Raw genomic sequence first — 27,231 nt, forward strand, 5'->3', positions numbered from 1 at the left:
TGAACGTGTGTAGAACTCGGAGGTGCCGTGCGTTCGGTACTCGATCGGTGGATTGCGAAGAAAGTTCGACTACATCAACTGCGTTGAGAAACACTTTCACTTACGGTCTACGAGGGTATGTAGACACACTCTCCCCCTCGTTGTTATGCATCTCCATGAATAGATCATTGCGTGTGCGTATAATTTTTTTTTGTTTTCCATGCAACGTTTCCTAACAGAAACAATGATGGTGGTGGACGTGATACGTGGCCACTGCATGTACGCACATATCTTTATTTGGCTTTGCCCACACATAATCATATTAAAGTGGATATGTGATGCAGACCTAGAACTATGCTCCCGCATATGTTGCGCATATCATACTTGTGGTGATGACTCCAGAACCCTTGACAACACCTTACTACTGAAGCACTGCCCAATTTAGTTTAGTATCTTTTTTATTTCTTGTTTTTACCTTTCTGTTTGTAGCTTAGATAAGAAGCTCTCATTATTTGTTTTCCCAGCAACAAATAGAACTAAACTATTTCTAAACTCTTGTTTGGGTATGTACGAAACTGTGTAGGTAACAACGTAGTTACGGGGCTGATAATGTCATCCTTTTCGCTCCTTGTGGATTTGATACTTTACTTATCACGAAATTGCTATAACACCATGTGCATTTGAAGGACATCAGGCGGAAGGCCGGACCGGAGCGGTCGCGTCCATCTCGATGTGGACAACCTCCTTGTCCGCGGCTTCCTTCGCTGCAGTTTCTGCTCGCACAGTTTCCTTCGCCGCTCCTTCCGGCAATGTCTATGCGCTTTGCAACTGAACTCCCCCCCCCCAGAATCCGCCAAGGCATCGCCCATGTCGGCGATGGGGGACTACTCGACGATAAAATTTACAACGCCGAACGAGGAAGGGAGCAAGGGTGGAGGACGACGATGGCTGGATGCTGCACATCCATTCCAATGTTTTGGTAAACCTGTGAATCAAAGGTCTATGCTTACAAAATTCCAATGTTTTCTAATCCGTTGGTTTGCGCATCCATTCCGAACAAATTCATGGGTTATTCCTATTCTTACATTTTTTAGGATCATGCAAACCAAAGGGGCCCTTAAGATGCACCAACCTACAAGTAAGAGCATCTGCAACAACTTGTATGTAACTGTGTTGGTAAATTTATCCATATCATCAATGAACAAGTTATCATACAACATTTTCAATAGGTTGTACTAAAGTACCAAGGGTTTATGACTGAGAATCTATATTCTTATCTGTAAACTGTTCAAACGGAAGAAAAGTTCAACCTACCGTTGCTTTCTCGCAACGTGTTTTATAAGATACTAGCATATATGCCCGTGCGTTGCAACGGGGGATAAAATAGTATGCATTTAAATTTAGTGAGAATTATATGTGCAACCAAAACCCTGTGTGCACACGAAAAAGGAACATTTAGCTTCTGGGTTTCGCCGCATGTGAAGGAATCACTCCGCAATTTTTTCATTCATTGATTGAGTCGTACGGCAGAGAAGGTCCATGAGTTCTTCAATCTACTCTTCCTTCAATCCTTTCAATCGAGGGGATTTTAAGGTATGAAGTTTCTGAATATTCAAGGAAACATGAACAATTTTTTTAAACCCTGAACAGTTTTAAAAAAATTATGTACACTTTCAAAAAACACGAACAAAATCTGAAAGGAAACATCTTTTAAAATTCGCAAACATTTTCTGAAAAACACCATCTTTTTTATAAAAACATGAACATTATTTGAATTTGTGAATATATTTTTTAACGGGAACATGTGTTGAGAAATCATAAGATTTTTAGAAAATGTGTATCTTTTATACAGAACATTACCTTTTTTAAAACACCAGTTTTTTTAATAAAAAATGAACATTATTTAAATTTATGAACATTTTTTTAAAACGGGAAGATATGTTGAAAATTCATAAGATTTTTAAAAAATGTGTATCTTTTCCACTTGAACTAATCCGTCCTCTTGCTCAACACCAACCACTTCAGCGTTGAACTTGGCAACATGAGCGGCACGCATAGAAACGACAATCCATGGCTCAACGCCTCGACGGCATCGTCTGCGACACTGAGATTTTGTGAGCTCAAAGCCATATTATTTGGCGTGTAATCTCTTCTACTTAGCGAGTGCGGTGAGCATGCGCTATGGCCTGGGTGTTTCATGTAGCTGACTGCACAAATGGATGCATGCAGATGAACAAGCTGCTTGTGACATCCAAAGACGTGGGTTCCCTTTGCGATGGCGTCCAATTCAATTTCAAGCCGTTGAACTACAACCGTGCAGGTGCAGCAATATGGAAGAGCCGCGACATAGCAATATGGAAGCTGAAATTCAAAGGTTTTTCTTACACAGTATGCGTGGAGTTGGTGTGGTTAAGCTCCAACGCCAAAATGTCTGGTGCTCAACAAAATGGTCAGCTTTGGTTGAAACTTCGAACTTGGATTATTCCTTGCTGAACTTTCAAAAGAGGGTCAATTTTGTTGTTTCTCACCCAAGCGAGAACCATGCTTACGACTCGAACGGAACCCATCGTTTTCTTAGCTGGGAAAACTCGAAGCAGTGACGAGGGTGAGAGGACCCAACAAAATGGTTTATCATGTAACTGTATAAAGCATGTGGGTTTGATCGCTTGAAGCTCCGCTTTGGCTGCGGAAAAGGGAAAACATGTCTTGATTGCTGGAGACATGTTGTGCGGTTACTGCGGGTGGGAAGGGGCAGCCGCGTGGGTCGCGTGGCCCTTATTTTTGACAGTTCAGCAAAGAATAATCGTAGTTTGAAGTGTCAACTAAATCTGACAATTTTCCTGAGCGCCGGCCATTTTGGTGTCGAACTTATCCACACCAACCCCACGCATGCTGTGTAAGAAAAACCCTCGAATTTTAGCGGGGGAATGAAGATCCGTGGTTCATCTCCGTCGGTTCCAACGTGCAAGAGCATCTACGGCCGGACATCTTAAACCCGCCTCATAGCGCCAGGGCGGGCCTCCCGTTCACTGACAGGTCATGTTTTCTCGACCCAGACGGACGCCTTAAACGGGCCTCAAACTCCTGGGCTGACCAGCACCCTCATATTGAGCCCAAATATGGGGCGAATATGGGCACGCCTGCCACATCGATCTGACGGCGGGGTCCCACGCGGAAACGCCCTCAAACCCGCCGGTCTGAAGCTCGTCTCCTCCGTCGGACCGGTGGCGAGGCGTGGCGCAGCTCCAGCGAGCCGCGTAGTGCATTGCCCAGCTATTTAGGTCGAACGGTGGCACTGAAACCCTATCATCCATTCACATTTTTCTCCTCATGTCCGCCGCCGCCACTTTCCGCTCCACCCGTCCGATTAGTAGCCATGCCCCCACGTCGCCGGGTGAGGAGCGAGCCCTTTCTGACGCTGGAGTGTCGGCTCAAGCTCCTTGAGTAGATCCAGGCCAGGCGCGAAGCCTGGATCGCCGCGGGGCTACCTCCGGATGAAGTGGAACCGGAGAAGGAGGTGGAGGAGGAGGACTTTGAGAAGGAGCGGGATGAGCCGAAGGAGGAAAATGTGGGGAACACTGGCGAGGGGGGTCTGCAGGCGGAGCAGGAGCCATCCTCGATTCCCTCCGGTCGGAGTCGGCTACGGAGGCAAGACGCCATCGCGGGCAGGAGATGGAGGCGCAAAAGGACGCGGAGGAGGCGGAGATGTTCGCCTACATGGATGAGGTCGAGCAGGAGGAGGATGAGCCAGAGCCCTCCTACCAGCCCGTTCAGTCGGTGCCCTCGTTGTGGACATCTCCGACGACGAAGAGTAGTTAGGGTAGTACGTAGATGTAGTATGTAGGATTCATTTTACATGTTTTGTATGAATTTAGAGGATGAAATATGTGAGAGGCGGATACAAAGGAATTAATTTGAGGCGTCTCCGGTCAGTATCCGTGAATGTTTGAGCGGTCGGATTTGCAAAGTCTGGCACTAGATGCTCTAAGCTCAACACCAACGGCATATTCTTTGGTACGTGTGGATCATCTCACCAATTAGAAGCTTGTAAACTGGGCCGTGAATCGCGGCTCTTCCACCGTTGTAGGTGAACGGCTTGAATTGGAGGCCATCCCAATGGGAACCCACGACTTTGCATGTCACCAGCACCCTGTTCATCCGCCCGCATGCATGCATGCATTTGTGCAGTCGAAGTGTCGAACACATGAAACACTTGGCAGGCCATAGCCCACGCTCACCGCACTTGCTAAATAGAAGAGGTTAAATGTCAAATAATATGGCTTCAAGCTCACAAATTGCAATGCTGGAGACGATGCCGTTGAGCACGATTGTCATTTCCCCAGTCAAAATGGTAAAATTTTCATAACGCAATTATGCGTGGGACTCATGTTGCCAAGTTCAACTAAAGTGGTTGATGCCGAGGAAAATGATCATATTTAGTTAAAGTGGATAAAAGTGGATAAGGTTGCATAGCGTCACCACAAGAACAATTCTTATTTCTGTGGGGGTTTTCTTTTGAAAAAGAAGTTAAAGTGGGACTGTTTTTTGTTGAACTTTCAATAGAGAGTTATTTTCTCAATTCCCATTTGACTTGCGAAGAACCAGCCGCATGGGTAGCGTGGGCGGGGTCCTATTGCCAGGGACCGGCGAGCATGACGGCAAGACTATATGAGAGTATGGTTAATAGTATAGCTAGTTGCCGAAATTGCATAGGAGCACACGGCGATTGTCGGTGTCAAAACCGGTGAATCTCGGGTAGGGGGTCCCGAACTGTGCGTCTAAAGCGGATGGTAACAGGAGGTAGGGGACACGAAGTTTTACTCAGGTTCGGGCCCTCTTGATGGAGGTAAAACCCTACGTCCTGCTTGATTTATTCTTGATGATATGAGTATTACAAGAGTTGATCTACCACGAGATCGGAAAGGCTAAACCCTAGAAGCTAGCATATGCTATGATTGTCTGTATATATCTATCGACTAGCCTGGCCTCGGTTTATGTAATGCACCAGAGGCCTAGGATAACAAGAGTCCTAGCCGAATACGCCGGTGGGGAGGAGTCCTTGTCTTGATCACCAAGTCTTGTAGAATCTTCCATGTATGCGGCAGTTGTCCGAACTGGCCCATCAGTATACGGCCATGGGGGTCCTCGGCCCAATCCAACAGATCGGGAGATGACGTGGTGAGTACCCCCTAGTCCAGGACACCGTCAGTAGCCCCCTGAACCGGTCTTCAAGTTAGAGACGCTCCTCGATTCTTCCGAACTATTCTTCATCTTCGGTTGTCTGTCTTGAAAACTGGTTCAACAAATCTTCTCATCTTCGATCTTGAGGATCACCGAAATGCATTCGACAAGTTTATACGTCGGGTATCCGAGGAGCCCCTTTAAGTTTCCGGCCTTTATCAATGCCTTGTTATTTTTATGCCACACCTCGGGTTTGAAGTTGTTCCCGGGAGGCAGTGTCCTCTTGCGTCCGAGCTCTAACGCTGGATAGCATTCGAGGTATCTTTTGCAGCCGAGCACTAATGTCGGACTGCTTCCGAGCTCCAACGCCGAAATGTATCCGAGCTCCAACGTCGGACTGTGTCCAAGCTCCAACGCCGGACTATATCCAAGATGTCATAGATCATCTTGGTCCAAAAAAGTTGAAAGAGTTTAGCCGAGCTTAATGCTGGAAATGCCCTCTATGGAGCCAGCCACTAGGGCCCGAGCTTTATGCCGGACTGCTTCCGAGGTGGTGCACCACCCCGACTGTGGGCCGATTTTTTGTCAATATTTTTTATTGGTGCAATTTATTCTCTGCCGAGATATATAGCCAGTAGCCCACAAGGTGTATATCGGTTTAAAACCCGAGATGCACTTGAAGGATGACGTAAGACCGCTGATCCCAGTAGCCGCTGAGACTCAGGTTGATTTGTAAAATCGGCCTGAGGATCAAGTCCTAGCTCGGCAGGATACTTCGGGACACAAAAAGCGGCGTGCTCAGTCCTCGAGACTCAGGTTGGGTGCGGCCGACCAACCTGAGGATCAAAATCTCCTCGGAAACTGTATTGCACTTAAAATTTTCTGCATTGGATAGGCAATGCAGTAGCCCCCGAGACACTGGTCGGGTGGCAACACCAGATCGGGGGATCGATGTGCCCCTTTAATATTTGTAAATAATAAGCCCGAAGCCCAGTAGCCCCCGAGCCTTAATGCGGGCACGGGTGGCCGAATTAAGGATCAATATCCATAGTAAAATCACAAATTATGTGTAATGACTCTATGTATCCAAGTACTTTACGTCATTAATGCTCGGATCCGCATTGTACAAAACTTTGTTGACCGACCATCGGCTTCCACCTCCTCGGCCCGTAGCCGATGAGTGTTTGTCCTACTTTATAAAGCCTTTATGAGGGCAAAGATTTACGACAAACAAGGCAATCTGGCCATACGGTTTTATAAACAAAGGTACGCAAAGAGATATGTTATATTATTGTTTAACATAAAAAATGTCTTTCAAAGAAAATAATCCATCTATCGGTTCCTTTCTTTGGGTTGTCATGCTAAGCATGATCATGAAACCTCAGCTCTAATGTAAGAGCAAAATATCGAGGATTTAGTTTGGGAGACCAGTTAATAGCCCCCGGTAGTGTTCGGCGACAGTCGAGGTCAAGCCGTAAACACTTCGGCCATTGTTATGAATGGCCCGTCATTTAACACTGTCATCGGATTTCTGACCAGTTTACGCTTATTGTGACAGTCACTTTTCGGCTTTCTCCACTGAGGTGCTTAACCATGTGAGCTGGAAGCACAATCGCAGTGGTTCTCCCTTTGCACACCTAGCCGAACAAAGCGGAACATAGGAGGCAAGCGCAGGAGCCGGGCAACCCAACTATTGACCGAAGACACAATTCGAAACCAATGCATATATAGTGAGATCCGAGAATGTTTTTGCCGAATCTATAAAGGTGTCCGGCACTGCACTGCGAGACTTGTGCTGAAAACACACAAATAGTTTTAAACTGCCATAAGCTTGGAAAACCAAAAAACGTCAGTAAAAAACTTGACGTCCGAACAAGATCAAGTGTTCGGTGCCAATCCAAAAATTGGTCTTAGAAAAAAAGAGTGCTTCTGTCATGCTTTAACATTACACATGCGATCTCAAGACTTCAAGCGGGTCAGCCTACGGCTGCAGCCTCCTATCCCGAAGGCGGAGTGCTTCTCGTTAGACCGGTTTAGCGAACTAAACTCGAGCGGTCACTAGAGAGAAAATGGGTTATCTGGCTATTGACCACACACTCACGTCGAAAAAGGAGCGATAGAAAAAGACTTTGCAACGACCAAGAAGAAAACACATTTACTATAAAATAGCTCATATAAATTTTAAGAGCCCCCAAGTGACTTGGGTAAAAGGTTTTATGTATAATGATTGTATGTACCGAAGTACTTATATCATATCTTTGTTCAACCAAACTTTAAACGCGTCTTAACCGACCGTCGACTTCTCCTTCTTCGGTCAATGACCGAAAAGTGTTATGTACTCCACCTATCGAGAATATCGACAGTGTTTCTGATAACCAGGCAACCGGGCCATAAGGCTGTAACAGACAAAGCGTGCTCAGGGAACTTATGCTATATTACAGACGAACTGTAAGAAGCATCTTTGAAGAAAATAGTACCCCCACCGATACCTTTCTTCGGTGCTCATTATTACTATGAGACTTGTGCAATAGATTTTTTGTACTCATGGGTTCCGTTGTGTGCCGACCATGATTGAAAACAATAGGAGCGCTAGCTTTCGGCTTCACCCAGTCTGAGGTCAGAGCTCGAAGGAACCGGTCGTGACAATCGCAGAGGTGCTCCCTTTACTCCCTAGCCGAACAATCGGGAACGTAGGGGTAAGCACAGGAGCCAGGCAACCCAGCTTGCAAATCGCTTAAGTCAATATGGTGCATATTGTGGCGTAATACACGAATAAGGAACGAAGCCGTACAAGTATAATCATATGCAAGAGGAAAAACTTCATAAAGGAAGCCCCCAAATAAACGGAGTATTTGAATATGTGTGTCACAAACAAAGTTTGGACAAGGAAATTTTTACAAGCAACTTTTTTCCAAAAAAGTATAATGCTAGGTCGAGCCGAACACAAGTTAAAAATTAAAACTTTGAGCATGAAAGCGACTTAGCTGGTTAATGTGTTCGACATTGATAACGTGGTCCGAGCTTGATGCGGGACAAGGTTCCATCCCTCAAGCCTGTCCCGAGGTGGCGGAGCGGAGAGGTCGACACGCCGAAGTGGTGACATAGCACGGTCAATGCGGACCGGCAGAATGATGCCGAAGTCCCCGGATCATTTTCCTGTGCACAAAAAATAGTGCAAATCGAAGATAATAGTAATAATAATTGAAAAAATGTTGCATAATAAATAATTTATGCAAAGTGAATAATAAAAGAAATATGGCCTGGCGCCGAAGTCAATGTCGATGCAGGGCGTCGGCGTGATGCGATAAAGGCGTGGCAAAGCCTGAATTCACAGGTCGGTCCGAGTTCCGGATGCGGCATTCGCCGGACTATGTACGGAGACTGACCGAACCACCATGCGACCGTCGTTAATGCGGCCACCATTTGATAGACCTGTGTACATATGATGTACAAGCCAGAGTAATAATTCCTTGGAAAAAATGAACCCAAACAAGCAAAAAATACTGGGATTAATAGCACCTGATTTATTTATTGTAGCGTTCCGAAGGAAGGTGATTCCCAAAATTGGGACTCGATCCGCACACCCATTGCCTGATGGGCGATAAAACGACGGCATGGCAATGCTGTCAAAGGTTGGCTCGCCGAGGCAAAGCCCTCGGTCCAGCTAACGTGACGGAGCTAGTCGGCTAGTGACGCCGAAGTGTCCAGAGTAGGTTGATGAAGAGATGGCGAAACCCCCGATCCAGCCGAGATGTCGAAGCCTCGATGTCAGCTGATGAGTCGAAGTAGGTCGGCGTGATGGACACCGGCTTGAAGAAGCAATAGTGCGGCCCTGCCGATGCAGGTCATGACGTGGTCGATGCCGGCTTGATGAAGCGACCGTGCGACGATGCCGGTATGCCCGCTCCGTGTAATCCGTGGGGCGGCGATGTTGGTGATGATTTATCCTTCACGATCCCGGACTCTTGTTCGGCTTGCCGAGATGATGATCCGAAGAAGTTGAGCTCGGCTCAACAAAGTGACGACGTGTCTAGCGCAGGTCGGCAGCCTTGGAGCAATATTGCCGGACTAGTTTGACACCAGCACGATGATGAAGATGACCTCAGAGGAGGCTTAAAATTTTACGGGCATGTGTTTAAAAACGACGCACAATACCCTAGAAGAGAATTCCTCTAAAAAGGTTGTCCAATATCACGTTCATAAAGAAACATGAATTCGGGTCAGATCCGTATTCGCGCAGAAAATGAATCCTAAAATTGGTCCACTCATCGGAAGGTTCCCGGAGTTTGAACCGTCGGATCGAGCTGAAATTTGGAGGGGTGGTAGATATGAGAATTCCGCAGTAGATGAACGGTTGGATCTTTCAAAGGATCTATGAGCTGGGCTCTGGAGACCACGCCCTAAACTCGTCCAGATTCCCGTCCAGATTTGACAGGGCTCCGGTATATCATAGATTGTCAGAGATTCCTCCATCGGAACTCGAGGAAATTTTGCATGGCTGTTGTAGAAGTAATTCTGCACTATTCCACTGGAGCAATCGTCAAACCGACGCTCGAGGAGGCGGTGGCGGCGGATACAAGTTCGTTGTCTAGAAAAACAGTACGGTCGCCCGAGGGCAATGTTGACGTTGAGCCCCCGGGCTCCCTGGATGATTCCTCCATGATCTTGATAGAGATCAGAGTTGATGTTGATGCAGGCCCTCATCCGAACATGATGATCGGAGGTAGGGCACAGTCCTCGGTCGAGCCAAGGTGACCAGGCGAGCCGGTGATGAAGATGTCGACGTCGCAGTTAATCCGCAGACGAGCCATCGATCCCTTTGTCGATCACACAGCGGAACTCTCAATGAAAGCACCAATGTCGGTGTCAAAACCGGCGGATCTCGGGTAGGGGGTCCCGAACTGTGCTTCTAAGGCGGATCTTAATAGGAGGCAGGGGACATGAAGTTTTACCCAGGTTCGGGACCTCTTGATGGAGGTAAAACCCTACATCCTGCTTGATTTATTCTTGATGATATGAGTATTACAAGAGTTGATCTACCACGAGATCGGAAAGGCTAAACCCTAGAAGCTAGCCTATGGTATGATTGTCTGTATATATCTATCGACTAGTCTGGCCTCGGTTTATATAATGCACCAGAGGCCTAGGATAACAAGAGTCCTAGCCGAATACGCCGGTGGGGAGGAGTCCTTGTATTGATCACCAAGTCTTGTAAAATCTTCCATGTATGCGGCAGTTGTCCGAACTGGCCCATGAGTATACGGCCATGGGGGTCCTCGGCCCACCCCAACAGATCGGGAGATGACGTGGTGAGTACCCCCTAGTCCAGGACACCGTCAGCGACGCTGCCCACTCGAGTCATATCTGTTCATGTGTCTTGGGATCCTCAACCACTATATTAACCACACTGTACTGCAAACTTTATCATCTCGTATTCTCATTTGCTTTGGCGTATATCAGTCTTTAATTCCACACGGTTCTGTTCCCACTGGTCAGAAGTTCTGTCATGTGTAGCAGCCAGAGCCTATCCACCTCAATGAACAATGGCCAACTACATCTATTCAATGCATCTGGTCCCCATCCTCCCACCTATCTCATCCCTTCTCCCCGGACGCCTTGTTCTTTCCCATTGGCTTCTTAATCCTCACCAAGTGTTCGTGATGTTCTTCTTCATCTCGCACCTTTTATGTTTCTTTCTCTTCTCGCTCTTGTTCTACTTGTTCAGGAACGTGGATGTTGAAAGAAATCCAAAAGAACTTGGAAAACAGCGAACAAATACGAGTAATCGCGTGAAGACAACCTGGATGGAAGACAACCTGTGATGGCAAACTTGAGTAATTGCGTGAAGCGCTTTCCCAAACCCTAATTCTCCCTCTTCCGGTGTAGAATCACAAGGGCGAGAGGTTCCGGAGACCCGCTCGCCAATGCTCACCGACATTCACCATGGAGTAGATTACAGTGGCAGCGCAAGTTGCAAGATGAGGCAAAACCCTCGTTTTTTCCGGTGTGTCTTTGGTCGTGGATGGTAAGTCGTATATATAGGAGAACCGACCCTATATCGGGTCGCGATCATGATCTCAAAATGGCTTGGTTTACAAATCGTAAACTTACCGAACAAGAAAACAATGAACTTGTCGGTTAAGACATCAAAAAATAAAATGGCAAAAGGAATCCGTGATCCTAAAATTGGCTGTCAAAACATCAAAAAAATAAAATGGCAAAAGTAATCCGCGCTCCTGCAAGTCTATGGACTGGATTTCGGTGGACCATTCACACGCATGTCACACGCCCGCGCCCTGCACCCTGGCCCTAGCCTAGGCCAGGCAAGGCAAGCGCACGCGTGTGGTGTTCTCTTGCCATCCTCATACCCATCACTTAGTGGAGACGCGGAAGACTCCACTATTTAGGTTGGTCTCACACCTCCTCCACTTTCGGGGTGCGACTAAAGATTACGCCTCCACTCACCATTTACACATGGCCCTTTTGAGATTTACATTAGAAATTTCAGAAATTCTTCATGGGCCAAGCCCATTTATTAACTCGTTACAAACTGGTCATTGGAAGAAACATGACCATAGTACTCACTGAACTTTCTTTTTTACACAGTATAATTGAAGTCGCTCACATACACGAGCATACCCTCTCCAAACTTATTCGCATTGGAATCCTAATTCAGATCTTCATGGAGTCGATGGCTAGTTTCCCTGTTGCATAAGTGTCAAAGAATTTCGCTAGGTAGTCCTTGCTCTTCATCTTCCCGTACCGTCTAGGTCTCTTGTCATCCACCAGCTCTGGAACCGGCTCAATCTCCGCCTCTGGGTCCAACGTGTAGAACATCACCAACGACAAGCGCTCTTTCTCCGCATTGGTCACGACCCTATGCACTAGGCTTTTGAACAACCCGTTGCTCACTACCTGCATACATGCACTAGGATGAAACAGAGAGATGCATATATATCTTAGCTTGACAATGTACAAGACGGGATCATACAAAGTTACAAACTATATAGCCAACTACCAACAGACACAATAAAGTTACCTCCATTACATCCCCTATGTTCACAACCAATGCGTTTGGGACGATGGGCACGTTGTACCATATGTCATTCTTCTGGAGCTGGAGCCCGCTAACATCATCATCAATGAAGTTGACCGTGATCATCGAAGCATCGGTATGGGGCTTAAGGCCCAAGACATGGTCCGGCTTGGGGCACCGAGGGTAGTAGTTGATTATAGCTTGGGTTAAGGACTTCTCACCGAGCATGGTTGTCAAGTATTCCTCCTGTAAATTGAGAAGCTTGGCTAGGTTTTGCAGCATAAGGTTTGCCACCAGTCTGCATCGGACCGTGTACTCGCATAGAATGTCTCTGCGCAACACAATATACTATGGATGATAAGAGAAATGTATTGAATCGGTTACTCGTCAGTTTAGGGTTTTTATCATGGATTGCAATTTGAAAATATACTCATCAATCTATATTGATATGTAATGACCTGGCGTCTTTTTTATTGTTCAACTTGTAAGAAAAACTCAAAAGTTGATAATAAAGCAAGGACATATTTGACCATTGTCTCATAGGCATGCTTAGTCACATCGAGACAGAGAAGATAATTTCTCAGCCATATTACTTCTTGAAATGCAGCCAATGGGGTCCCGGCACAGTCCGAATCGAAGTTCATTCATTGGAGTAGTGCCAAGCAAGAAAGTGCTTAGAGGCCCAAAATACTTCTAGAAAGATCAGATAGTAAGACGAGTTGTAATTGGGCGAGTTGCGGAGCTACTTTTTCCTTCTTTCATTACATCTGTCCTTGTATGCTTGGGTGAAGTCATAAGCGGATTATTGCCGTTTACATGCATAACTGGTTGTATAGGTTTCATGACAAGTCTAAGATTTATTATGACATTATACTAGAATCTTGATATTCTGTATGCATAAGTGTATTAAATAAAGATTAAAAGATCTAGCAGCACGTTTTTTGGAAGGATATGTATTTCTGAATTAATGAAGATATGTAGTATATGTTGATTCCAGTGGAAACCTAAAAATGAAACTACTTACGCTGTTTTTCGGTGAATCTCAATGCCAACAGGTCGGAGTTTCCAACTCCACTGAACAGATCATGGCAAAAACCTAGAGGGCACGGACCTGAAAGAAGGTGGCTGCGTTGGCCACAGTGCATAGGCTCTCTCCGACTCGGGTTCCACCAGGAGGCTGAGCCGGTCGTTCCAGTCAAGGACCTGATGTTCCACGACGACCATGTCGTTGCCGTACCCATCCGAGCTCATCTTCTCACCGTCGACAATGTTCGAGTACTTCTGTTTCTCTTCTAGCGGGAGCTTGAAGAACTCCCTCACAGCCTTCGTCACCTCGGCAAGAAAACCAGGCTCCATTCCATGTCCAACGGCCTGGAGAAAGATCGAAATGACCACTTCATCACATCACACGACGACAAGAAAACCGAAAGAAGTTTGAGAATAAATTTACCAGGAAGAGGTCCCAGTTCTGCAAGGCGGACTGCAGCTTGGCGAGCTCGTCGGCGCTGTTGGCGGACAGCCGGCTGAGGTCGACGACGGGGATGGGCTCGGGTATCTCCGAGACCGCCGCCGCGGCCGGACGGTCTTGCTCGGGGACCACGTACTGGCCCGGCGGCTCCTGCACGCCGCCGGCCACCAGCTCCTGCACGATCGGGGGCACCTCGCGTATCTTGAATTGTTGGCCGTATGACATGGTTGGCTGCTTGGTTTTGGTTGGTTGTTACTGCTGCTAGTGCTGAGCTCCCGCTTTGGCAGTTTCTCTTCTCCTGGGCGCAGCGCAGCGGGCTTGAAGCTCGGCTTTGTCTGTTGGACGATCATGCGCGTAGCATTCAGCGGACGACGGCCGCAGTTGGACGCGCGGGCAAGATTTTTTTTTTCGAAAAAGAGGAATTCCCCGACCTCTATATCAGAAAGATGCATATGGCCATGAATGCGTGTCCCCGGACGCACGGCTACAGCGGCACCGCCTGGACGGGCGTGGAGCTGGAGATCATGCAGATGCAGACATGCAGTGACGTGAGAGATTGGTGGCCATTTGAACCAAAACCAAAAACGGTGGTGCTCGAGCTAGCGGTCGACGTTTCCCTCCCGGGTCTGGCACGTGCCGCCTCCCTCCCTGCGTGGTTAGACGACACGTATCCTTTGTGTCACCGAGCTCACGTGCATCTGGATGGATGAACGGTAAGTTCGAAAACAATAGAAAAAAAATGCTTAGCAACAACATGTTTGGGTGTCCTATAGCTGCGTGTAAAATGTGGCCGTATGCATCGCCTAGATGCAGAGACCGAGGGTCATTCTCCTTTTCTAAAAAAAAATAGCTGCGTGTGAAATTTCGTGAGGAAATAATAGCTTTTGTATGCAAGATCGGAGCTCCAAAAAGCTTCAAATTAGAGCAGCGAATTTTGACGGACCATCATGAATGTCAAATCTTGTTAGTCTTTTTGCTACATTAATTATTTGAATTGATTGCAATTTTTTGTTGGTAATTTTGACAGGCCGCTTGGTTGGCTGGTACGGTACATGTGAGCTCAGGAGCAAGATTCTGATGGCCAGATTGTGGCTGTCAGGGCAGGGCGCGCCTTCAATGTGTCTGGTCCATTTGCTGCTGATTTCTCCAAGGAAGCACAGGATATTGGGGAGGCCAAACTTTGGTTCACTATGTGTGACTTTCTTCATTGTAAGCGTGATGCAAACATGCCTGCGCCACTACCTAGCGCAACTAGGTTCATCACTCCCTGATGGAGAGGATCTTGTCTTAGATGATGATGTTTCAGCTATTGTAGCTAATGTTGTATTGGCCGATGAAGCCCAGAATGTTTCGTAATAAAGCTTTGTGCTTGCCCTAAGAAAAATAGGAAAACACTCTCACCCTCTTCGTTGTCAAGTTGTCAAGTTGCCAAACCCTTTATCCGTAGTAAGCCTTATCTTTTAATCAGTGCAGCGTTGTTCTGAAAAATTGCCTTGGATACTCTCACCCTCATTATTGTTACAAGTTGCCAAAACGCTCTCATTGTGTCGGTAGACCACCTAGCGAGGTTGTAAGCCTTTAGAGCATCTATAACAGGCGTCCAAAAAGAGCTTTGCACACTAAAATTTTGTTTTTTTGGCGCCGAATAGTTCCAGCAGATGCTGTAGCGCTAAAAGATTTAGGACGCGCGCTGAAAAACGCTATCGCGCAGCATATTTTGGACTCCGGATTGCGCGCGCTTCACAATTTGCACTGTCTACTTTTGGGGCACGTGTTTTTGGGCATCTGGTAGTGACGCGCTAAAACTTTTATTGGGCGCGAAATTTTTGTTACGGCCGTTGGAGATGCTCTTAGATCACTTTCCTTTTTACGCACGAAAACTTTTAATCAAGTCATGAAACATCAAGATGGTATAAAGAACACCAGAGGTAAAAGAAATTATATTCGGGTTCATAGACCACCTAGCGACGACTATAAGCGCTGTAGCGAGCCGAAGGCGCACTGCCGTCACTGCCCCTCCTTCACTAGAGCCGGGCAAACCTTGTTGTTGACAATCAGAAAGTCATCGTGCTAAGACCCCATACGACCAGTGCTGCAGAACAGCAACCGTTCTCGATGATGAGAAGCGTAAATCGAAAACATTCAACATGTAAATACATGAATATAGACGAACGAAAACCAGAACCAACCGGATCAATCAAAGATAAACACAGAACAAATTCCGCAAGATCCGCTGGAGACACGCCTCCACACACCCTCCAATGACGCTAGACACGCCATCAGAATGGGGCTGGGCGGGGAGAACCTTACTCCATCTTCAGGGTGTCGCCACCGCCTTACTTTCTAGGACACAAACCCTAGTCAAACTCAAAAAAAAACACCTAAAAATGAAGCCCCCCTTATCAGCAGGGGCTGGGATATACCGTGCCTCCATGGGCCTAATGCCACTAGAGTCTGGAGACAAGGTAGATAGGCGGGGGCGGTGACGGTGACGGGAGGCAGAGGAAACTCTATCGCCTGTATGCAATAGCTTATGTTATTTTGAAGTCACCTTTTAGACTACATTCATGCTGACAAAGGATGGATATTAGCAAGATTCTTATCATTGGCGCAGCATTGTTTAAAAAAATATCTTTGATACTCCCAGCTTGCGTTAATCTTACAAAAAAATTATCATGTCTGAGTTTGGTCACATCCATTGAATTGTTTTCGTAGGATGCAACTATGCAGGTGAGCCATGACATTCCTTTGCATGCAAAGTTTGTTATATTGTTCCCTCAAAAAAGAAGTTTGTTATATTGTTTTTTATTTTGAAAGATCCAGCAAATTACTAGGTTCAATTAGTAGAAAGCAGTGGAACAACAATATGGGGAGGATCCAAAGATCAAAGAAATAGGAGAAAAACGACAACTCTACTAGATGCAAAACAACACTACGCTTACATGGTGGATCGCCCTCCACCCACAAAAGGGCAACGCAGCTCCGACTCCGGCTAAGAACTACAGAGAAACTAGACGAGGCTGGCATCACGGGAGATTGCCGAACGGGCCACCTATCGCCAGTCATCGTACGCCATCGGGCCCCCGCACCGCAGCTTCGACTTCATAGCAACAGGCGGCCAAGGCAAACTCACGGACACACTGAAGAAAAGCCGACTACCATAACCACAATATATGGTTGAAAACATTGAGAGAGTTAGGTTAGAAATTTCAAAAAAAAAATCAAAACTTTTAGACATTGATTCACATGACTCAAAACACAGGGACGGGAAAAACACATGATTGAGTAGCATGTCCTTTTCAATTCCGTAGGCTTATGAGCGCCTGATATCATAGGAAAAACAAAGGATGCAATATCAAGGCCTAGTGGAGACCTTGAAGAAGTTGAGACTATTCAAAAAGGACACAAATTTGGATTGGGGAACGCCTGAAATATGGACTTCTCTCAATTTTTATTCTCTTGATATTAATATTAATATATTACTCTCTTGTTGAAAATATGGTGTGTAGTACAGTTATTGGATTCTACCCCCTTCGTTCCTAAATAGAAGTCTTTTTAGAGATTCCAATAAGGGACCACATACGGAGCAAAATGAGTGAATCTACACTCTAAAATATATCTATATACATCTGTATATAATCATAGTGAAATCTCTAAAAGGATTTATATTTAGGAACGGAGGGGGTATTAGGGTATATGAGGTGAAATTAGATTGGAATAATTTTTAGTCATGAGTATTATGGACATATTAAGGAAGTTGATAATAGTAATCTTATATTGTTATGATTACCAAAAGCAGTAACTAAATATATGCCTTTAGAAAGTAAGTTTACAAATATGCCCGGTTTTGAAAGTTGGGAGATGTCCATATTTCAATCCTGAGTTGACACAAATGTCTAAGAAACAACTCTAAACTTTATTACATTCTAAATTACAACCGTCAACTTTCAAAACCGAGCAACTTTCAACCCTGTCTCCCCTCAAACCGGTTTCTGGTCAGTTTTACTGGTCTTGATCAGTTGACCCTTCCAGTCAGTGTCCATATCAGCTGGCAAGTTGACCAAAACAGGGGTTGAACGTCTATTGTCTTTGTATTTTTTTTAATATATGTTTGGCAAAAAAAACTTGAAACTTTCTCTGAATGATCAGCATGGTAGTGTTCGTTTTAGAAGAAAAAAAAATCAATTTTTTTGGACACTTTAATTTTTTCTTCAAAATTTGACAAAAAAAGGTTTTGAATACGTATTTTTATTGTTTTATTTGTTTGGACAAAGAGTTCGCAACTTTCGGAGAATGGTCAGTGTGGTAGTGTTCATTTTAGAGAAAAAAATCCATTTTTTCTAGACACTTTCAATTTTTTGTTCGACCAAAAAAGGTTCTGAATACCTATTTTCATTATTTTATTTGTTTGGACAAAAAAGTTCGAAACTCGATGAGATCAGTTGCCTCGTTATATTTGCGTGTGTTCGTGCAAATTGCTGGGATATATAGAGAGATGTCACGTTCGCGCTAGTTTTGTTCATCCCCATCTTGCTCGCGTACATGCGTGCAACATTTTTCTTAGCTTGCCGTATGAAGATCACGGTGCAGTCATCCAAGTCCATCAAGCCTGACTATGGCGGCCACCGCCCGGTGGCTCCTCCGTTCACGACGAACGTCGTCCCGCTCTCAGTGTTCGACAAGGCCAACTTGGACACGCAGGTCTCCGTCATCTACGCCTTCCACCCGCCGGCCCCGCCCAACGGCGTCCTCGAGGCCGGGCTCGCCAGGGCCCTCGTCGAGTACCGCGAGTTCGCCGGGCGTCTCGCCCGGGACGCCGACGGCAGCCGCCGCGCCATCCTCCTCAACGACGCCGGCGCGCGGTTCGTCGAGGCGACGGCCGGCGTGGCGCTCGGCAGCGTCATGCCGCTGCGGCCCACTCGCGCGGCGCTGAGCCTGCACCCGAGCGGCGGCGACGAGCTGATGCTGGTCCAGGCCACGCGGTTCGCGTGCGGGTCGCTCGTCGTCGGCCTGACCGTGCACCACACCGTCGCCGACGGCCGCGGGTTCTGCAACTTCATCCTCGCGTGGGGCCAGGCCACGCGCGGCGCCCCCGTCGACCCCGCCCCGGTGCACGACCGGACGTCGTTCTTCCCGCCGCGCAGCCCGCCTAAGATCGAGCACGAGCACCGCCGCGCCGAGTTCAAGCCATACGACGCCCGCAAGGACGACGACGCCGGCGGTGGCGGCGGCGAGGAGGAGGAGGTGGTGGTAGAGAGGGTGCACTTCAGCGCGGAGCGCATCGCGAAGCTGAAGGCGCAGGCGTCGTCGGCCGGGGCGCGGCACAGCACGAGCACGGTGCAGTGCGTGCTGGCGCATCTGTGGCGGTGCGTGACGCGGGCGCGCGGGTTCGACGGGGGCGACGCCACCGCCCTGCTCATCGGAGTGGACGGGCGAAGGCGGATGAGGCCGCCGGTGCCGGACGGGTACACCGGCAACGTGGTGCTCTGGGCGCGGCCGACGGCCACCGCGCGAGAGCTCGTGGACATGCCGCTGCGCCACGCGGCGGAGCTCATCGGCCGGGCGGTTGCGCGGGTCGACGACACCTACTACAGATCCTTCATCGACTTCGCCTGCTCCGGGGCCGTGGAGGAGGAGCGGCTGGTGCCGACGGCCGACGCGGCGGACATGGTGCTGAGCCCGAACGTCGAGGTGAACAGCTGGGTGCGGCTGCCGTTCTATGACCTGGACCTGGGGGGTGGCCGGCCCTTCCTCTTCATGCCCAGCTACGTGCCGGTGGAGGGCGTGGCCTTCCTCGTGGCGTCTTCCGCCGGCAGCGGCAGCGTGGACGCCTACGTTTCCCTCTTCCGCCGCGACATGGATGCCTTCAGGAACTGCTGCACATCCGGCCTCTCAAAACTCTAGATTTTTACCACTCTTCTTTCCGCAAGTTTCTAGTCTTGTTTGATCAAGAACCAATCTATCTATGATAACAAATGTTGCTCAAATGGCGCGAACAAAAACAAAAATTCGACAAAATGGTAGTACATCCTTTTATTGCCTATCCAGCAAGAACGCTGAAACAAATAACATATGTTTGGTGACAAGAGTAGCCTATAGAGAATTATACAACTACAACCAACCAAGCTTGTAATATCATGTGGCTTTGCATCCAAACACAACGCGGCAGTTGTGGCAGTGCCATGTCGATACATTTCAGTAGATACAGTATATCCAACATGGGATGGATAGGAAAAAGAATAGTGATAAAAATTATACCCCCCCAACAAAAGAAATCATACATAAGGGAAACCCAGGTGAGCAAAATCCGAAAGCCTGCTAAACTGTTTTCTCAAACCCTCGCTGTTCGATCCACCGCTGTGTAATCTCACCTGTACCCGCCGTATGGCTGCTGGCCGCCATATCCAGCACCCATCTGGTTGTACCCGGCGCCAGGCATGCCGCCGGGAGCCATCCCCATCTGAGGAGGCCGCATCATCCCCGGGTTCATGCCCATCCCCATCCCCATTCCCATCTGTTGTTGGTTCATCCCCATTCCCATTCCCATCTGTTGTTGGTTCATCCCCATGCCCATTCCCATGGGTTGTTGGTTCATCCCCATCGGTTGCTGGTTCATCCCCATCCCCACTCCCATGGGTTGTTGGTTCATTCCCATTCCCATTCCCATCCCCATTGGCCGGTTCATTCCCATTCCGCCACCATAACCAGCACCACCAATACCGACACCCCGCCCCGCACCCATTGGGTTGGAAGGAGGTGCAACGGCACTCGCACCAGCTCGGCCAATGCCAGAGCCAGAGCCCATGGCCTTGCCCATGGTGATCGTAGATACTACAGGTGCTTGAGAGATCTTCTTGTCTTGTCTTTTATCCTTGCGGTTGATTGAATCGAAGTCCACTCCAATATCTGCGTGTGGATTGGTTTTTGCTGTAAAAAAACAACATACAATTAGGTCAAAACACACAAAAACAGAATGAGGACATTGCAGGCGCATAGACAAAAGCCACTTACCACCAGAAATGTTGAAATCAACGAGACCCCGGGTCAATGTATCAGACCAAACTGTAGATTTGGGCTCAAATTTCTTCACTGGCTGGGTCTGACTAACTTGCAAAGCTGAAATTAGTGTTTCTGGGGGAGCTGATAAACTTGACTGCAGAGGAGTGCTGGCACCAGATGGCACTGAATTTGGGGCACCAAAAGGCTGAGATGCCCCTCGAGATATTGATGGTGCCTGTGGTGCTGGTGCAGCAGTTTGTGGGAGGAAGCTTTGCTGAGATGCGTGTTGAGGTGGGAGATGAGAAGACTGTGGAGGAACATAGGATGGTGGTGCTCCATTCTGTGAAGCCGGTTGCATATAAAAGTTTGATGGGCCTGATGGTAGATTTGGAGCTGCATGTTGAGGTGGCTGTGGAGGAGCAAATGATGGTGCAGCATGTTGAGGTGGCTGTGGAGGAGCAAATGATGGTGCAGCATGTTGAGGTGGCTGTGGAGGAGCAAATGATGGCGCAGCAGCCTGAGAAAATGATGATGGGTTCATGGCTGCAGGATATGCTTGTGGCTGAGCAAACATGGGAGCAGCATGAGTATTGGGTGCCACTGCTTGAGGAGCATGAGTAATAGGCTGAGATGCCTGGGAGGGAACATAAGCTGGGGGTGCCTGTTGGGACGGATTTGCATGTGAAACCCCCGAAGGTAAGGAGGTGGTGCTTCCGAAAATATCCTGTTGCCCAGGTGCAGCATTGGATGCAAAACTGAGACCGCCGAGAGTATCTTCAAAACCAAAGCTAGTGGATGAAGCAGGCTGGAAAGGATTTACATCTGCACCAGGTCCTGTGGCCTGGAATGAACCAGCAGGGGTCGCATTTGTCTGAGAAGCTGCATGATTCTCTTCTTGAACTGCCTTGAAAGGAGTAGGATCTCCAAAAGGATTTGAAGCATCAATTGCCTACAATATTTAAATACAAGAGAAAAGGCTGAATCTCTGCTTGCGTGGGCTATAATGACCATATTAAAACAGAACACAACAGTCATTCCATCACAAAAGGAAGTCACTTCACGTTTAATTCAGAAAAGTTATACTGACCGAAATTTAGCCAACATTACTCCAGATGCACAAAGGATAAATACATTTTAACAACTATGCTAAGTAATATTTTTACCTTACTAGTGCTCAACTTATCCAGTATGTCAAATTTCAAGGAATTGTAAGGCAGTTTAAATTACTTTAAGTAAACTAGTGACACTAGAATTTAAGAAGCAGTCCGGTGTAAATTGTATCTTCTCCCCATTATCATCAGCGCTAATTTATGCAAATGGCAGTAAGTTCTACAGATTCATACCTCACTGAATCCATTAGAAGCAGGTGGCATGCCCATAAAACTATCCGTTTCAAAACCTGAACTTGCTGATGGCTCGACACTTGGGACGTCAGTCGGCTGAGGCACAGAAACCAAAGCCAGGGCGCCAATAGGATCTGACCCAAACAAATCCATCTCAAAGCTATTCATTATCGGTGAGGTATTCACCGGAGGTGAAGCATCTGAAAGGATAGACATAAGAAAGAAATTAGTATTTAGTAATCATCAAAAGAAATTTATAACAGCAACATGCCAGTTAGTCAAAATTCTTCCATGCAACTGTTCTTCTTGTACAGTTTATAAAGAAATAGAACAAAAAAACATTGCTATTTTCCATAACTTTGGTTTAGTCATGAGCAATGACTGCTAAAAGAGTACAAACTATACCTGGTACTGATCCACGTGGATCAAACTCATCAAAACCATTCGGTTCAACAGGCGCAGGTGGTTGTGCAGCAGGAGCAGGTGGTTGTGCAGCTACAACCTCGACAGGCTTATCATGAACACCATTCACCTGCCCTGGGGCTGGGGGAAAGCTTGTTCTAGGAACAGATGGAGAAGACACCTTTGGTGCAACAGCAGGCACACTCCCTCCATTTCTGAAATGGATGGATGGCTCAGATTCCCGATGTCATTATTCTATCTACAGATTATAAATTGTAGGATAGAATCATCACCTTTCATCATGATGATTGTCCTGGGTATCTCCTGTGACATCTTCGTAGTTTGGTGGTGAAGCAATCTGCTGGTTAGAAGCCTTCCGCTCAATAGGCCTGTTAAAGCAGGTAGAACTTAAGACAGCTAGCTCCGGAAGGACAAGCTAAAAGGTAAGAACTCAACAACACTACATTTTTACCTCTCATCCTGAGTAGGCGCATCAGCGTTGCTGCCACGACCACTGTAACAGAAACAGGAGGATGTTTAACATAAATGGCAATATATTAGTAATACACAAAAACAATCTTGAAAATCATCTGTTGACCCTCCTATAATCAGCGCTTAAGAATGTTAGATCGAAACAAGCGATGAAACGGACCGGGATGAATAAGCCTCCTCATCCCCGTAGCTCCTGCGGCCTGATCCTTCTGCATACTCAGGGTTGCTATTACTTCCTCTGTATTCATCTTCCCTGTTGCGTTCATTAGAATCCCTAGAATAACGATCTCCATCCCTATTGGGGGTATCTCCAGCGCCACTGTATCTGTCATCATCTCTATACCCATCTCGTTCCCTCCCATAGCCATTCCTGTTATCATATCTACCTCCTTCGTAGCGATCACGGTCATTGTCATATCCACCAGGACTCCTGTGTGGTCCACTCGTGGCAAATGCACTCCGATACCTATAAAGGAACGCAGAAAACTAATCAGCACAAGAAACATGTCTACGACACAGTGTGTGCCGATCAGATATTTGAAGCAAACATAGTACAAAGTTACACTCACTTGTCCCTGGTAGCAAGTGCTTTCTGCCTAACTTCCAGTATCCTTTCCTTATCATTAACTAAACTAACGAGGCTCTGGGATTTCCGTCGTACATTGCTACCTTGATCTCTCCCACTAGAATCGATATACTGGAAATCAGCTAGTGCCTGCAATTCCGATTATATTTTTTAGAGCATCAAGCAAGCATGATGAGGAACATAAGATGAGATGCCTGTGTGGCTCTTGAAGCAGGAAGTAGAGGATTGATAGCATTACCGATATCTGATAAGAATGCTCCCTTATGTCATCAATAACTCGCTCGGTTCCATGTGCTACCAGGTAATCCAGGACAATCAATCCCTACAAAAGAGCAAAACACAGCATCAGATTAAACTGTCCAACGCATTATCAAGATTAGTTTCCCCATCCACTCGCGTTTGTAGAGAAGAGCATACCTTGTACACATGCCGCCAATTTTTACCAGTATCGCTGACCCTCTTCCACACGATATTCATTATCATCTGATACTCATGACTGCAAACACGATAAGCACATTAGAAGCAAGAAAACAGGGCCCTGTCCGGCAAAGCGGCAACCGGATAGCAGAAGGCGTACTAGTTATGTGTTGCTTGGGCGATCTCCGCCAGGAGGGATCCATGGGGGCCCCACGGCTCGTTGCTTGTGGCGTCGAGAATCTGTTTCAGGTCAGTTTGCGTGGAACGGATTAATACAAGAGCAGTCTCATCTTAAGATTATGCTTCGTAGCAACTGGATGTATGCAGTGAGCAATCAGGCGAATTTGGCAACAGCATGCTTAAGGCATGCTTGTGCTTTTGTGCATGAAAGAGGGCCTGGGATCTCCTCACCTTCTGTTCCGTGCCAGGCACCTTGAGGACCTTTTTATTCACCCCGCGTTTCCTGCAAGGAGAAAGACAGGAACGAATAAATACTATTATTGGCAAACGAACAACTCTCGCTCGAATGAACAGACAGATGGCATGGAGGTCACGTACAGGTCCCGGACCGTCTGGTCGAACACTTTCTTCATGGCGCCCTTCCGAATCTAGCTAGCCCCCTGCGCGCACCCGGGTGTCAGCCTCCCCTCCTCCTGCTCCTCCTCCTCCTCCTCCTCGGTAGGAGACCTGCACAATCCATTGCTGGTGAGATCCAAGCTGCCACCTACCGCTACCATTTCAACTCCGATTGTACAGGCTTAGCATCGCCGAGAAGCAAGCTCAAAAGAACAAACGATCCTAACAGCCAAACAGAGTAGGCAGAATCCGGCACGAAAAGCGGGCGCGGCTCCAACAGCAGGAACGGGCAGGAGATCCGCGTGAATTCGAAAACCCGCCGCGGCGTGCGTGCGTGCGTCCGTACGGCGCGCCCGCCCCAGATCTAGCGGGCGCCGCCGACAGAGCCCCGGTCCCCCGGCAGGAGATCCGGTCATTCCCCGGCCCCGAGCGGCAGCAAGCGCGGATCCGGCGGGCCATCGCAGGCAGCAGCAGCAGCGATAGGAGCTCGGGACGTGCGCGGGACGAACCTGGGTGAGGAGGCGGGACGAGCGGCGGCGGATCGGACTGCCGCTGGTCGACCCGCCGGCAGGCGCGGCTGGCGGGCGTCGGCGGGGGAAGCTGCGAGTCAAAGGGGATTCCACGCGCGGGCGCGAGGCGGAAGGGAGGGAGCGAGGAATGGGGGGCGGGCGGGGGCGCTTTCCTCTCGTCTCGTCTCGTCTCCCTGAGTTGTCGCTGGCTGGCTACGGAGGGTAGGCGGGTGCGAGGGAGGGGAGGGAGAACAATAATCTCGTTTCTTTTGTGCTGCTTCCCTTTCCTTTCCCCTTTGCTGCTGGCTGCTCTGCTGGTGCTCGGCTAATTAAGCATTTTTTTGGGGGGTTTAGTTCAAACAATGGGTGAACCAGCCAGCGGGTTGGCGACGCCGACGCGTGATCAGTTGCGCGCTTCTCTTCTAACAAAAAAAATCTAATCTGGTGTCCGTAGAAATAGCATTTTTCTCTCTGTCTCGTGTCCGTAGTCGGGACCTGCGAAAGAGAAAGGACAGGCACGCAGAAAATGGGTGTGTATACTTTCTCAGAAAAATATTACTGCATTCCATAATTCGGATCTTATATACATACCGTATTTATTAGAATCTGATAACGCCGCAACAGTCAGAATTTGAGCATGTCAAATCGAGCGTTTTCTACGACAAGTTTAGTTGGCAAGTATGGTAACTTCGTGATTCAGTTTATTTTCCAAAGAAAATCTCCATGTGCGCCAGCTGATTTTACCATCTTTGTTTCACTACAATTGTCATCGTAAAACGTTCAATTTATCATGTGCACGTGCCTGACGTCAGGTACTCGGCATTTCCGATTTACTAAATTGTGTAAATCGACCCGCCATGTAAGACGGTGCCATGGTGTCATCATGTACTACTAACGAATCGCAAAGCAGAAGAAAAAAAAACAGTACCAGAAGTTTCTCTCATTTTTTTAGGGACGTGCCAGAAGTTTCACGAGTATAGGAGTACTACCTTCTCGGTAACAAACAAACTACCACAGGTTTAGGCCAACTTCATCGCGCGACCCCAAACGGACGTCCATTTTATCCGGATTCAGAGCGTTTGGCTAGCGATTTGGGGTTGTGTCCGGGCGTGTCCTGGGATGCGGTGGTCGTGCGCCCATCGCGCGGACGCATCCTTTTGCCCTATCCTGTCCGTCAGGGCCAAAAATGCTCAAATTTTTATCAAAACTAGTTTACAACCCAAATATTTGTCTGAAAATTAAAATAGTTTTACAACCCAATTGAAATGTCTTTAATAAAATATTTTTATAACCAAATCGAAATTGTCTTGACTAAACATAAAATGGACCAATACATCTATGAGAGAATTCCTTATTTGGCCCTTTTTTAAAGTTTGGTTTCTTATTTGGCCCAAAATAAATTTTCTTCTCTATTTGACACCTAAAGTAATTTTTGTTCCTTATATGACACTTCCGTTCATTTTAGACACTAGCGGTGTTAAGTGTGAGGTGAAAAGACCGTTTTGCCCCTAATGTATTGTGTAACCATTCTGGATGTAGTAAAAAAGCAATCAGCTCATCCATGTTTTAGGGATGTTCAACTAATACTGTGCATATTGTATATGTATGCTTCAATATTTTGATTAGTTAATTACGTGCGAGTGCGGCTGCATAGTGGATGGCCCGCAGCGTTGAGGCCGCGATGACGTGTGTACGCCCGTGGTCACCATGGTGCGTGCGGGTGTGTGCGTGCATGTCCCGTGGCCTTAGTGGTCTGTTGAGATTCCGGCGAAATGTGTAAATACACAAGCCGTGCTTGATCGATTCTTTTAGGAGACAACACGCACACACGTAGCAAGCTAGCTACCGAAGCTAGCAGCCTGCTGGATCGATCTTGAGGTTAGGCTAGTTATGCTATGTATGTACGTATACTATAAACTACCAGCCGCTGATTGATCGATATTGCCGACTAAGGGCATCTCCAGCCGCTGGCCTTCCAGGGAACGTCTAAAATCGCTGTTTGGGGTGAGCCGGCGCAAAAATTAGGCCTGGGGGCGAGTTGGTCCCCAGCCGCCGGCCCAGGGCCGTCCCCAGGCATGTTTTAAAATAAAAGAAGTTCGGCGAAATTCGGCTTAAACACGATAAAATTCGGCCAAACACGATAAATTTCGGCACATTTCGGCGAAGTTCGCGGATTTTCATTACATAGCACATATACATAATAAACTAATCTAAAGGAAAAACTGGCTGAAGTCGCCGCCGTC

General features: G+C 47.4%; 3 protein-coding genes across 3 annotated transcripts; 1 reads left to right on the top strand and 2 right to left on the bottom strand.

The window, feature by feature from the left end:
- Nucleotides 1-11,620: 11,620 nt before the first annotated feature.
- On the bottom strand, nt 11,621-14,061 carry LOC125512919 (protein SRG1-like). The gene is made up of 4 exons (XM_048677983.1): nt 13,647-14,061; nt 13,308-13,567; nt 12,200-12,527; nt 11,621-12,075 (listed from the first exon to the last, which is right to left on the bottom strand). The coding sequence occupies exons 1-4, from the start codon at nt 13,887-13,889 to the stop codon at nt 11,833-11,835; spliced, it is 1,074 nt and encodes a 357-aa protein (XP_048533940.1). The 5' UTR covers nt 13,890-14,061; the 3' UTR covers nt 11,621-11,832.
- Nucleotides 14,062-18,141: 4,080 nt separating this feature from the next.
- LOC125515284 (agmatine coumaroyltransferase-2-like) lies at nt 18,142-19,901 on the top strand. The gene has a single exon (XM_048680728.1). The coding sequence runs from the start codon at nt 18,207-18,209 to the stop codon at nt 19,566-19,568; it is 1,362 nt and encodes a 453-aa protein (XP_048536685.1). The 5' UTR covers nt 18,142-18,206; the 3' UTR covers nt 19,569-19,901.
- Nucleotides 19,673-25,250, bottom strand: LOC125515283 (clathrin interactor EPSIN 2-like). Its single transcript, XM_048680727.1, has 14 exons — nt 24,989-25,250; nt 24,462-24,590; nt 24,315-24,366; nt 24,064-24,143; nt 23,904-23,982; nt 23,725-23,808; nt 23,470-23,615; nt 23,061-23,366; nt 22,881-22,922; nt 22,702-22,797; nt 22,412-22,623; nt 22,007-22,206; nt 20,676-21,612; nt 19,673-20,591 (listed from the first exon to the last, which is right to left on the bottom strand). The coding sequence occupies exons 2-14, from the start codon at nt 24,494-24,496 to the stop codon at nt 20,032-20,034; spliced, it is 2,829 nt and encodes a 942-aa protein (XP_048536684.1). The 5' UTR covers nt 24,497-24,590; nt 24,989-25,250; the 3' UTR covers nt 19,673-20,031.
- Nucleotides 25,251-27,231: the final 1,981 nt, after the last annotated feature.

Source organism: Triticum urartu, chromosome 6 (assembly GCF_003073215.2).
Source record: "Triticum urartu cultivar G1812 chromosome 6, Tu2.1, whole genome shotgun sequence".
In the NCBI taxonomy this organism is placed as follows: Eukaryota; Viridiplantae; Streptophyta; class Magnoliopsida; order Poales; family Poaceae; genus Triticum; species Triticum urartu.

Bases quoted from the DNA above. Each gene is read 5' to 3' on its own strand.
- LOC125515284 (XM_048680728.1), top strand. From the start codon at position 18,207: ATGCGTGCAACATTTTTCTTAGCTTGCCGTATGAAGATCACGGTGCAG.
- LOC125512919 (XM_048677983.1), bottom strand. From the start codon at position 13,889: ATGTCATACGGCCAACAATTCAAGATACGCGAGGTGCCCCCGATCGTG. The intron at 13,568-13,646 runs GTAAATTTATTC...ATCTTTCTCCAG, and splicing joins AGAACTGGGACCTCTTCCTG to GCCGTTGGACATGGAATGGA. The intron at 12,076-12,199 runs GTAACTTTATTG...GCATGTATGCAG, and splicing joins ACATAGGGGATGTAATGGAG to GTAGTGAGCAACGGGTTGTT.
- LOC125515283 (XM_048680727.1), bottom strand. From the start codon at position 24,496: ATGAAGAAAGTGTTCGACCAGACGGTCCGGGACCT. The intron at 24,144-24,314 runs GTGAGGAGATCC...GACCTGAAACAG, and splicing joins TGCCTGGCACGGAACAGAAG to ATTCTCGACGCCACAAGCAA. The intron at 20,592-20,675 runs GTAAGTGGCTTT...GTTTTTTTACAG, and splicing joins TGATTTCAACATTTCTGGTG to CAAAAACCAATCCACACGCA.